The 13,294-nt window shown below is 46.4% G+C and overlaps 1 protein-coding gene across 19 annotated transcripts in view; it reads right to left on the reverse strand.

The window, feature by feature from the left end:
• The window catches only part of srcin1a (SRC kinase signaling inhibitor 1a), a 525,004-nt gene that overhangs the window by 305,371 nt on the left and 206,339 nt on the right, over window positions 1-13,294 (reverse strand). For all 19 annotated transcript variants that reach the window (XM_072561312.1, XM_072561311.1, XM_072561313.1 and 16 more), the window contains one exon: window positions 2,131-2,414. In XM_072561312.1, the coding sequence (XP_072417413.1) occupies window positions 2,131-2,414 (284 nt within the window). The remainder of the gene's footprint in view (window positions 1-2,130; window positions 2,415-13,294) is intronic.

A 13,294-nucleotide genomic window follows, 5' to 3' on the forward strand; every position in this document is an offset into this window, starting at 1 on the left:
GGATTATGATAAGCATGGAGTGTTTGGACTGAACGGTCTATTTCCATCCTGTATGATTCTATGGCTCTTGTAGTTGATTCTTACCTGCCCTCTGGGCAATTAGGGATGGGCAATAAACACTGGCCCAGCCAGCGATGCCTACATCTTGTGAATGAATTTTTTAAAATTTCCAATCCTATCACAGCTCCAGATTTGATCAGTGGTATCGGTTTTTCAGACCCTGCCCACTGCTATGGCCCTAACCCAAGTCACCCATGTGGCCATCATCACCCTCCAACATCTCTCCTCCATTATCCAGTACAGTGTGACTGCTCTCACCTGGGTCCCACTCTTAGCCAATCAGAGCCAAAACTTCTCCTACAGTGGGACTTCTCTTCCAACCCCTCCCTCATTACCTCTGGAGCTCCCCAACCATTTACCCTTGGCCTATTCCACTTTCTTATATATGTAAACGCCGCCTCCCTACTTCAGCAACACATCAATGGCACCCGGCTCTCACCAACCAACCTCGCTCCCAGACACACCACCACCTGATATTTCATCTTGGATGAGCTGTTCCATTTGGTAAAACATTGAAAAGGCCAAAACCATAGTCTTCAGCCTCTGACTCAAACTCTGTACCTTCACCACCAATTAAGAAAGAGTTGGGTAGATCTCTCAAGGATAGTGGAATCAAGGATTATGGAGTTAAGGCAGGATACTGATTAAGGATGATCAGCCATGATCATATTGAATGGTGGTGCAGGCTCGAAGGGCAGAATGGCCTACTCCTGTACCTATTGTCTATTGTCAATTCTAGCACATCTCCAAGTAATGTCCCTGACCTCTGTTTGGCTCCAGACTGGTACCGTCAACAAATCAAAATCTGCTACATAACATGGTCTTTTCTAAACCCCCTCAGCTCAGCTCGTCTGGAAACCCTTGTCCGTATAGCTCTTACTTGAATTCTCCCCTGGTCAACTTTCTCTGTAAACCCTAGCTCGCTTAGACCTCTGATGCCCATATCCTATCCTGCACCCATCAGTGCTGTCCTCCCTGAACTACATTGGTTTTACTCAACTGAAGTTTAAAATTTCAATCCTCACGTGTAACTTCCCTCCAACACCTGACTGTCCCTGAAAACTCTCCAGAGCCCTTCCTTCCATCACCTCTGGCCTTCATGCATCAAATGTTGCCAATAGTGACCACGCTTTCAGCTAGAGCCTGGGACCCTCTCTCTCCTTGCCCCTCCTTTCCCTCTTGATCAATCTTTTAGCATTGCCATCAGAGACAATAGCTGAATCCTTCATTAAAGTGATGGGCATGTAATAAACCTGTTGGTATTGGGGATACTTTCATTCAGAGGAAGCTTGCTGATGGCTAAGGAGAGCAAACCATAAAAGGTGGGTTTGATGACAAGAATTGAGCAATTATCATTTCAGAGTCTTGCAGTCACCCTTATACACATCCCTTTGGCTCTGTTGTATCAAATCAGGCCTTTCATTTGCACTTGGTAAAGTTTCTCAACGTTGGCTGCTTGAGAATTTTTATTTTTGTCTGTAAAAAGGACTATAGCACATAAAGCCTGAGTCACAAGCAGCTCTGACTTAGCATCAACAGGATTATATAGTCTGATCCAACAATGGATCCTGATATGTTCAACAAGGCCTGATTTCACCAACTTGTTAATGAGTGAGGAATTAGTACCCAGCTGTTTAGCATTTTTGTGTTATGAGGTCATGGGTACAATGAACCAGCTCACCCTTTGCTGAAGACGTTTCAGACCGAGCTCGAACAGTATGAGGCAGAGAGAGCAGCGCTTATCCCTTAAGTCTGAGTTAAATGTAAATTCCAGATGAAAGGACATAGTGTTAACTTGCTAGAGCTACCCTGGCTTAAAATGCACCCAAAGCTAGTTCTGAAGAAGAATCACCTGACCCAAAATGCTAACCCTGATTTCTCTCCACTTTTGCTGTCAGAGCTTGCTGAGCTTTTCCAGCAATTGCTGCCTTTGTTTACAATGCAGCAGTCTGCCTTTGAGTTACAACATTCTGTTTTGCTTCACTTCTTAAATTGGCTGCATATGACCTCTGGGAATTCAATGTGAGATGTTGGGTTTTACACAATGGGGAATGAGTATTGGTGTTGTACCTGTTCGCGAAGCCGTTCCTGTTGCCCACGGATGGCTGTGGCGTGGTGAGGATATTTGTGCTTCAAGTGGTCCAGGAAAGCCTCCCTCTTCCTTTCCATGTCCGACTTCTGCATGCCGGTGAGAGCCTCCAGGCTTTGTGCCGCGATTACCGTGTGCCGCCTCTCCGAGGTATGAACCAGGCCCACGTTGGAAAAGCGTCGGGTTCCATTCCCCAGGGTCCTGTACTCCCTGGGGTATTCCGCATCATCTGCAGAGATCATGTGTGAGCTGGATTTATCTGAATCTAGAGGAGAGTAAGAGGACAGGTGTAAGTAAGGCTCACATTGTCACCCTCATCTCATTCAACCTCAGCTGAAGGATCATGTCTGTGTCTGGTCACCAGACGGTAGGTGGGGGGTTAGTGAGGGTTCAGGAGACAGTGTGGAGGCATCGACAGGAAAGGATGGCATGGTGGCTCAGTGGTTAGCACTGCTACCTCACAGCACCAGGGTCCCAGGTTCAATTCCAGCCTTAGGGGACTGTCTGTATGGGTTTGAGCATTCTCCCTGTCTGCATGGGTTTCCTCCCACAGTCCAAGGATGTGCAGGTGAGGTGGATTGGCTGTGCTAAATTGCCCATAGTGTCTAGGCTAGGTGGGTTAGCCATGGGATATGGATGGATGAGAATAGAATAGTGTAGGTAAGATGGGCTTCAGATTGGTTCCACAGGTCGGCGCAACATTGTGGGCTGAAGGGCCTGTAATGCACTGTCAGGTTCTATGAAATGCAGGGCTGGGGGAATGGGTCTGGGTGGGATACCCTTCGGAGGATTGCTGTGGACTTTTTCCACACAGTAGGGATTCTATGTACTGGGATGGAGGGACTTCAATGATATGGGGAGCAGCTGGGATTATTCTCCTTTGAGTGGAGATGGGGAGGGTGTTCATCAAGGTGCTGGAAACTGTATTGGTGTATACAAGTAGGAACTGTTTGCACTGGCTGGACAGATGGGAATCTGATGACACAGATTTAAGTCGATTGGCAAAATTGGTCACAGTTGGGGGTGGGGATCAAGATTGGGAGGAATTTTTATTTAAACAAGAACTGGAATGTCCTGCCTGAGCGGGCAGTGAAAGCAGATTAAACATTAAGGAATTCGATGAATATGTAAATAAGAAGTTGTTGCACGAGTGGGGAAGAACAAGGAAATATCGCAGGGAAATAGGGCTCATCGGAGAGTCCTGCCAAAGAAATACCACAGGCACGATGGGCTGAATGGCCACCATCAGAGCTGTGAGATCACATTGCAGCAGCCATTCGTTGCGAGTCATAGAGTCACACGGGATGGAAACAGACCCTTCAGCCCAACTCATCCATGCTGACCAGATTTCCCAAGCTTATCCTGTCCCTGACCCTGACAGTGGGGATGCTCTGAGGTGTGTTGGAGATGGACACCCAGCTTCTGGCTGAGGTCAGTCTGCCCCTCCCTTCCTCTGGAGGGACTTTAATCTTGTGGCAGGGGGGAGGGGTGGGGTTGGTGTGTAATGGACTGACCAATGGATTGCTGTAATGGTCACTGCCCTCACAGACAATGTGCTGATTGTGAAAGAAAATTTTTAGTTTGAGGCAGAGAGCCAAGAGAATGTTCTTCAAACAAGATATCCTTTATCTATTTGGGGCAGAAGTAACAATTTCAGCAGACCGGAGAATGTAACCTCTCTTTCTTCCAGAAGCTAACTCCTGCCATCCCACGAATTGTAGGAAATCCTCATGGCCCACACAAACAGACAGCCCCTGGTCCTAGCCCCAAAGTCATGTTTAAAGACTGCCTTCATTATCCAGAATCTATTTCTTGCTGATATTTGCCTCAGGCTAAGTCAGGCTTCTTACTTTTTTGTGTAAGTTGTGGTTGTAAATTGCTGACTAAATATAGGTCTGTTAGACACACTCTCAAGTCTCATGTGACACCATTTACTGCTGCATCTCTCTCTCAGCTTCCCCTACCGTCTCCACTCCCAGTTTAATATTAAACTAGCCACATTCTCACATCGCTCTTCTGCTTTATAATTCTGTCACGTGAAATCCTCGCCCTCTCTACGATGTGCTATTAGAGGCTAAAGCACTGAGATTTATACAATTTCCCAGGTGTAAAAGGTCTGCTGTGAACTGGATAAATTCACAATCCCTTTGGGAAATCAAACCATGTTTCAGCCCAGCTTCACTTGTAAGGCTGAGGTAAAGTTTCCCTTATACTGAGCTGGCCTGTGTTAGTCTATTCATTAGAACTGGATAAGGAGAACAGACACAAAGACGGAAAGCACCCTCTTAAAGAAAGTTCTGGAAATGAATGACATCTGAATAAGTGTTTAACATAGAAGCATTTCCTCAGAAGCTGCCAAGGGGATCCGCTGCCTGAATGTTAACACTGCCTTTCAGAGGCTGTGGGACGGCCTGTCATTTGGCCAATGCAAGTCCATTTGTATAGATTCAGAACTGAAAATATTGGAAATGCACAGCACCTCAGGCTGCAGCAGTGAGAAAGGAGCAGAGGGCAGGGGAGTGACGGTGGGGGAGAACTCAGCAGTTTGGCATTGGGGGATACCCACTAGCCTTCTCACTCCCACAGGGACTGAGCACTCAACAGTAAGGCCCCAAGTCAGCTTCCCCAGCCTGCACTCAATTTGAGGCCATTGAGAGCTCAAGTGACAACTACAAAAGGGCCTCCTCCTTCCCTCAGGCCTGCAATGACTTCAGCTCCTGATCAATGAGGAAGACTCACCCTGATCCTACCCTGATCGACCCTAATCTGTGCAAGATCGGAGGATTGGTCCTAGAGGACAGGGTAGCTCCTGAGAGTCAACCCTCACTTTGAAACATCCTACCTTCCCAACCCCCTCACTGTGACCTCCATACACTGAAACCCATCCCTCAGGGGTTACGGGGAGAAAGCGGGAGAATGGGGTTGAGAAACTTATCAGCCCTGAAAGAATGGCCAGGCAGACTCGATGGGCTGAATGGCCTAATTTCTTTCCAATGTCCTCTGGTTTTAATACCTGCCTTTCCTGGCAGTGATCCCCTACTGTAGGGTCGGAGTGGATCTGCTGCAGTGCTGACTCTGATTGGCTGACAACTCCAGGACAGGGTCCTAATTTCGATGGAGAGCTCAGCAGCAGCCAGTCAGGAACGGGAATGCCGGAAGATTTAGCAGACCTTCTTACCTCTGTAGTCTCCAAGTTTCCCTCACGGAGGGACTCCAGTTCTCAGACTAAACCCCTGGTCAGAATCAACATTGCAGACCAATGACGTTCTGATGAAAGGCCATTGACCAAACACTTTGAGCTGAATGCTACATTTTGCGGCTGTGTCCGGATTGCTTTGAGATGTTTGGAGCGAGTTGCACTGTGAGGTCTACTGTGTTTTCTCGCCATGTCCTTCCAAACTTGACCTCGTTAACTTTCTGTCCTGCCTACGGCATCGCTCCTCCAATTCTTGCTTTGTCTCAACACGAGCCATTCCCAGAATGACTCAGCACTCAGCAGATGTCCCAGAACTTCCTGGCACCCTTCATGTCAGTGCCATCTTTAAAAGCACGTTGTGCATCCGGGCGGGCACTGCGTGGATCCTGCACTCCATCTGCAGCTGCCCGTAATATTAGCGCTGTGTCATTGACTGTGCTGTGACATTTGCCCCGGGCATGGCCGCCCGGAGGAAGGCAGCATCCTAATTGGTCAGCAGGGGCCTGGGGGTCCTACTGGATGGAATATGCAGACCTGGGACCTGACCTTCTCCCAGGACTGGTAGTGGATGCCATGACACTAGACTGTGCCAGCCTGGGCTGAGGTACACCCGGGTCAGTGCAGTCTCAGCGTCTGGAGCGATGCCCAGCAATGCAGGAAGGACCTTCTTCACTCTGCCAGTGTAAATGCCCCCCATCCTCTCTCTGAGACCTCACCCTCACCACATCTCTGCTCCTGTACCCACCTGCCACCAAGGCTCATGTTCTATTACTCTCACTATTGGCTGAACCATCTTTCTTCCCTCACACTCACGCACCCTGTCAGCACTAACCCTGCCTGGTACCTCACTCAGGGCACACCCCCCTCCGTTGTAAGGACCATGTGACCTGCTTTCATCTCCTGTTTACAGCTGCCTTTCTCCCACTCCTGTTCCTTGGACTGGTATCAGAGCTGTCCTCGACTTAGTGAGGTTGGCCCCCACCGACTCCACCCCGGGTGTAGGTTCTTCCCATTGACGTGACTGAAACCTGCTGACAGTAGTGACGAGGTGTCTCCCTTTGTGTCTGTGCTAAACAGCAGTGCAGAAGGCAGCAATCCTGGGAACCTGGCAGCCCGGCCTGAGGGGGTAAAGTGCAGATTGGCAAAGTAAGGGGGGCACAGTGTCCATAACGCAGCATTACAATGAGAGTTATTGAGTTCTAGAAACATCCTTTAAGGGGATTATTTTAAAAATTCATTAATGGGATGAGGGCATCGCTGGCTGGGCCAGCATTTCTTGTCCATCCCTATTTGCCCAAAGGGCAGTTAAGAGTCAATCTCATTGCTGTAGGTGTGGAGTTACGTGTAGGCCAGACCAGGTTTTGATAAAAGGCAATTTCCTCCTCTAAAGAACTTTCGTGAGCCAGATGGGTTTTTCCCGACAATTGACAATGGATTCCTTATCATCATTGACTCTTAATTCCAGATATTTATTGAATTCCAATTCCACCATCTGCCGTGGCAGCATTCGAATCCAGGTATGCCATGAGGGTTCTTAGAGGCTGGCACATGTTAGATGCTAATGTCTGTGGACACAGGTTTCTTGTGACCAGTGCCCATGGAGCGGTGGCTATTGTCCAACATGGAGGTCATTTGGGGCAATTGGCGAGCTGAGATCACCAGGTACCTGCCTCTGGTTTCCTTGCTGCATGTCCTTTACGACTAACCTGTTGGAGTTTGGTGAGATAGGAAACTGAGTATTAATGGGATGAGTTGTATTTAACAAACAGCAATCTCCTTTACTTGGTCATTCTCTGCTGCCCTATGAGGAATTTGCTATTTATCAAAACCAGAAACAATGGAGAAGATGGCTCCCAAAATTGAGACGTGTCTCCCTGGACATTTTGTCAAATTCTGTCACAAATCTCACCAAAGCCCACACCACCTTTAAGATTCTGATCGTTAATTCTGTTTCCTTTCTACAAGAGCTGATGAACCAGCAGAATATTCCTTGGTCTTGTTTCGTTTCAGATTTCCAGCATTTGCAGTATTTAACTTTTCAATTTCCAAAGAACCAGTCCATCCCAGTCCTTTCATCCCAGTCCTTTGATTTGGTTAATACATTCACCTGACAAATCCAGGCCATGAGATCCTTGAGTCAGACAGCCATACTAGTTATATCAAGTCCATTATGCAGAACCAGACCATGGTTTCCTCAGTCCAAAGTGTAGTTATTTTGACTAATGTAGCAGTATTTCACAGAGTGCTGTGTGCATTCAGAAGATCTCTCTCTTCACACAAGAGCGATTTGGCATAAAAATAATTGAAGTTGAGGCTGGAGGGTAGGAAAGATATTAAGGATTATGAACCTAGAGAGGAGTCGGCAGGAAAGGCTGACACAGCAGGCAGACTGTGGGCATGTTGAGAATAAGAGAATTGATTTATGTTAAACGGGTGAAGAGAAACACATTACTCTCAAGCGACTTAAGGTACAATAGTTTTCATTTCTCTGGCATTCCAGAGAAACTGGTGAGTATTTTACAGCATAACTCTTCTGTTATTCTCCAATGGGCATCAGTGGTAAGGCCAATGTTTATTGTCCATCTGTAATTGCCCTTGAACCAGGTGGCATGCTTGGACATTTCAGAGGGCAGATAAAGGTCAATCACATTGCAGTGGGTCCGGAGCCACATGTAGACCAGGTAGGGATGGCAATTTCCCTCCCTGAAGGACATTAGTGAACCAAATGGGGTTTTTTGACAATTGATGATAATGATCGCAACTCAGTTATTACGTGAATGTGTCACTCAGTCTAGGGAGGACAGTGGGAACTAACAGGAGGTTGGTTTTGGACCTGTTTAAAAACATAATGGGGGTTTGTCAGAGTGGGGGTTCAGGGGTGGGAGAGGAGGTATGGGTGAATCCATGGGTGAAGGTGACAGGCCTGGGGAACAGCAATCCTGGTGTCAGACTGGTTGCTGGCTGATGTGAAGGTTCGGGCTGTGGGAATTGAGTGCAGGAGGATCTGGGAGTTGCTTCCCGGTCAGTCATAGAATCATCCAGCATGGAAACAGACCCTTCGGCCCAACCAGTCCATGCTGACCATAATCCCAAACTAAACTAGTCCCACCTGCCTGCGTTTGGCTTAAATCTCTCCAAACACTTCTTATTTATGAACTTATCCAAATGTCTTTTAAATGTTGTAACTGTACCTGCATCCATTACTTTCTCTGGCAGTTTGTTCCACATGTGAGCCAGTCTCTATGTAAAAAAGGTTGCCCATCATGTCCTTTTTAAACATTTCTCCTCTCACCTTGAAAATATGGTCCCAGTTTTGAAGTCTGCCACCCGAGGAAAAAGACACCTGCCAATCATCTTACCTATACCTCATATAATTTTAAAAGTCTCTATAAGGAAACCCCTCTACCTCATACTCTCCAATGGATAAAGGTCTCAGCCTATCCAGCTTCTCCCTAAAACTCAAATCTTCCATTCCTGGGAAATCTTTACCGAATCCTCTCCAGTTTAACGATATCCTTCCTTTAACAGTGTGACTAGAACTGCACACGGTACTCCAGAAGGGGCCTCACCCTGTTCTACCTCAACAGAGCACCCCAACTCTGATACTCTAAGCTCTGAGCAATGAAGGCAAGTATCCTAATCATTTTGTTAACCACCCTGTCTCTCTGTCCTTTATCGTTCATTCACACACCGGGCAGTGATGATTGCAAACTCTTTCCTGGGGTTGTCAGCTCAATGATTTTGTTCCTGCAGCCTCCTGATCTCCTTCCATTCGCTAGCCCTGAGCTCCCACACCAATTGCAGAGTGAATACATTCCCATTACCCGATTCACTGGCCTGTGTCCCCCTGTCTGATAGTTTCATCGTTAATAAACAGATAGATTCCGAGAAAATTTGTAGCAAGGTGATTTCTGAAGGGGCCTCTGATCTCTTCCTTGGGTTGTTGAGGAGACGTGAATTCAATACCTGAGGACAATCGTGCAGAGGTAGCACCCCTTGAATGTACAATCAGAGAATAGCAGCTGGTAATTATTGTGTGTTGTAGAAGTAATTCTGAATTCATGAAATAATGTTCTTTTTCCTGTGCTTTAATTGATCTACCACAATGACATTGACTCATCTCACTCTCAGCCTGGCTGTAGAGGGAGTGCAACAATAGTTTACCAGCCTGATTCCTGCGATGGGTAGGACAGACATACGAACAGAAAGCCAAATCGATTACGATTGTATTCACAGGAGTCTAGAAGAGGGGAATCTCATAGAAATCTATAAAATACTAACAGAGCCAGACAGGGTAAATAGAGGAAGTTTGTTCCTGATGACCAGGAAGTCCACAACCAGGGGTCACAGTCTAAGGATAATAGGGTGGGTGGGCTATTTGGGGCTGAGATGAGGAGAAACGTCTTCACCCAGAGAGTGGGCAGCCTGTGGGATTCTCTGCCACTGAAAGTGGTTGAGACTAAAACATTTTGTTGGGGGCGAGGGGTGTTGGTGTTGCAGAGGTGGTTGGGCCGGGAGTGGGGGAGGGGAGCTGGGTGTAGAGAGGCCAGCTCTCAGGGGTAAGGGGGGGTGGGATATGTGGCGAGGATGGGATTCGGATCCGGAGCTGAGGAAGGATCAGGTTGGGGGAGGACGGGTAGTTGGATGCTTGAGGTAAATATGAGCAAGGGAAGCTGTGTTCAGTTAAACAGCTACTCAGGAGTAGGCAATGTATTTAATAGTCTGACCTTTCCTGAGTAACTATTTACTTAGCTGAAGCAGAACTCTCCATCTTTTCTGATTTAGGTGGAGTGGAATCTTCAATTTCCCCGAGCAATTCCTTCAGAAAGTCTGCTATGATGGGAATTCCGCAGGGTCCCCTGTACAACTCCCATTTTCACTGCAATAACAACTCTCTGACCATTGGAAGCCCTGGACCGAGGATCATTCCATTAGCTTGCTGTTGCTTCACCATTGATGAAACTCACTGCCTGCTGATGCAAATGGACAGTGAGGGTCTAAACAGCAGCTTATCACACACTCTCTGGGGCAGTTAGGGATGGACAATAAATTCTGCCCCAGCCAGTTGGTGCCTGCATCTTGTGCATATGTAACTAGAAAGCTCAGCTCCATCTGCTGGATAGAAATATAATTACACAATACTGTATTAAACCGAAACACGTTACTTGGACAGCACAAAAGAGAAAATGCTGGAAAATCTCAGCAAGTCTGACAGCATCTGTAAGGAGAGAAAAGAGCTGCCATTTCTAGTCTAACTGACCCTTTGTCAAAGCTGAGATTACTGAGATTTTCCAGCATTTTCTCTTTTTTTGGTTTCAGATTCCAGCATCCGCAATAACTTGCTTTTATCCAGTGTCACTTGGACAGTATTTACAATACAAAGGGCAGGCTATTTGGCCTAAATGATTCAAACTGGCACTATGCTTTATACAATTATCCTCCCACCCTTATTCATTTCATCATATTAACTTCTGTCCCTCTATACCTTTCTCAATCTTGGGCTTTAGCTAGCTTCCCCTGAAAAGCATTGACTTTTTTTAGTCTGAACTGTTACTGACAGCAGCTAATTCCTCATTGTCAGGACTCTTCAGGTGAAGTGAGTTCTCCTAAACAATAAACCAAAAAACTGCGAATGCTGGAAAATCGTACAAACACAAATTGCTGGAAAAACTCAGCTGGTCTGGCACCTTCTGTGGAGAGAAATCAGAGTTAACGAGTTGGGTTTAGTGACTCTTGTTTAGAACTGGATTCTTTGATTTCACTCCACAAATGCTGCCAGACCTGCTGAGTTTTCCCAGCAATTTCTGATTTCTCCTGAGATGACTTTCTGATGCTTTTATGAACTCTTTACCTGTAACGCCTCTCCCCCGAATGAGTGGAAATATGTCCATCTGAGCAAATCTTTTTAAAGACCCCCATTGGGTCATTATCCAAACCTTTCTCAGAAGAAATGGGCCGGTCTGTTCACTTTTCTATTCCCTAATAATGTACTGAGGTCAAACTAGATAAGGGAATTCAAATTAAATTGGAGCAAACTGCAAAGTCTACACTCTGTCAGTTTTCCACATGGCTGCTGGAAAGCTTTGCACCTGGAGGATAAGTTAAGGGCAGGCGTATGGAGACTTATTGAGGGTCCCTCCCAGGGAATGCATCCAACTGGTAACACCAAACCAAGCTGTCAAGTAGAGAGAAGGACAAGCAAGTCAACAACAGGACTACATTTGTCTGTCTGGATCCCCCATTGAATAGTTACAAATAACTCAGGTCACACCATGAACATTTACCCACTGAACAGCTCGAGAATAATATAGATTCTTGAGGAAATAAGGATAACATTCTTTACAGATCCCTGGTTAAGGCTTCACATGAGTACTCAGGGCATGACACTTGAAGAACGTTTTAGAAAGGGTACGTGACACATTTACCAGGATCATCCCAGTGCTGAGAGACTACTGTTCTGTTCAGAGACCGAAGAAGCAGGAATTTGGGGGACTGCAAATAGTTTTGGTCCCTGTACTTGGGGAGGAATGGAACTGCATTGGAGGCAACACAGAGAAAAGGTCCACAGAGGAATACCTGAGGTGAAATGCTTGTCCTATGAGGACAGATTGAAGAGTATAGACCTGTACGCAGACAAGATTCGAACAATAAGAGGAGATCGAATTGAGATAGGTAAGGGGATTGACAAAGTAGACAGAGAGAGGATGTTTCTCCTTGTAAAGCAAGTGAGAATGAGCAGGCATAGATTGAGGCTAAGAGCTGGCACTATTAAAACAGAAGAGGAGGAATTATTTCTCTCAAAGGGTCATGAATCTGTGGAATTCCTTATCCCAGAGTGCTGTGGAAGCTGGGTTACTGAATACTTTAAAGGAGGAGATAGCCAGACTTTTAATCAGTAATGGGTTGAAGGGTTATGGGGAGAAGGCAGCAAAGTGGAGTTGAAACTGAGATAAGGTCATGATCGCATTAAACAGCAGAGGAATCTCTAGGGGCTGAATTGGCTCCTTCTGCTCTGAGTTCTCATGTGAAAGAAAATTGAGTTAATGTAAGACCTAACAGTAATATACAAAATGATGCAGGGGTTTCGACATGGTGGGCAGAGAGAAATTGATTTCTCAAGTAAAGGGTCACCAACCAAAGGTCGAAATAATTCGCTAAAGGTGAAATCACGAGAATTGTTCTCACCCAAGTAGTAATGATTTGAAATGCACTGAAGGGTGCTGGAAGTGGATTCAAACTCTTTCTAAAACTAATTGGTTATGCATTTGGCGCTTTGCAGGAAGATAGGGAGAAAGCTTGAGGAAGGGACTGTAATCAGCTCTTTTGTCCAGGGTGGGCTGGATGGCCTCTTTCTGTGCTGGTGGATTCTCTCCTTTGTATGAGGAAACAAGATAAGCTGCTCCCGCTGGACGGTGATAAGGTGCAGACTGAGAATCTGGAATCCTACTTGACTAACAGCATCCCCAATACAGCTCTAACTCTCACTGATACAGGTCTGTAGATAAGTGTGAGAAAGAGCGACACTGAGATGTGAACATGGTTTTGTTTAATCTGTTCTGCTTTCCTGTACATTGCTGCAAAATGTCGTTGAGTCTAAGTTCCATTAAGCATTACATCAAACTATTTCTCTCTTGGTACCGTTCATTGTTAATGCTTTCAGATTCATAAACTACAGCTGCAGTGAACTTAAAATATCGAGTCATACAGCACGGAAACAGACCCTTCGGTCCAACAAGTCCACAACGACCCGCCACCCACACCCATTCCCCTCCATTTATCCCGTCACCTAACACTATGGGCAATTTAGCGTGGCCAATTCACATAACCTGCACATCTTTGGACTGTGGGAGGAAACCGGAGCACCCGGAGGAAACCCACGCAGACACGGGGAGAATGTGCAAACTCCACACAGTCAGTCACCTGAGGCGGAGAATTGAACCCAGGTCTCT

This window comes from Chiloscyllium punctatum, chromosome 42 (genome assembly GCF_047496795.1).
Source record: "Chiloscyllium punctatum isolate Juve2018m chromosome 42, sChiPun1.3, whole genome shotgun sequence".
Lineage (NCBI taxonomy): Eukaryota > Metazoa > Chordata > Chondrichthyes > Orectolobiformes > Hemiscylliidae > Chiloscyllium > Chiloscyllium punctatum.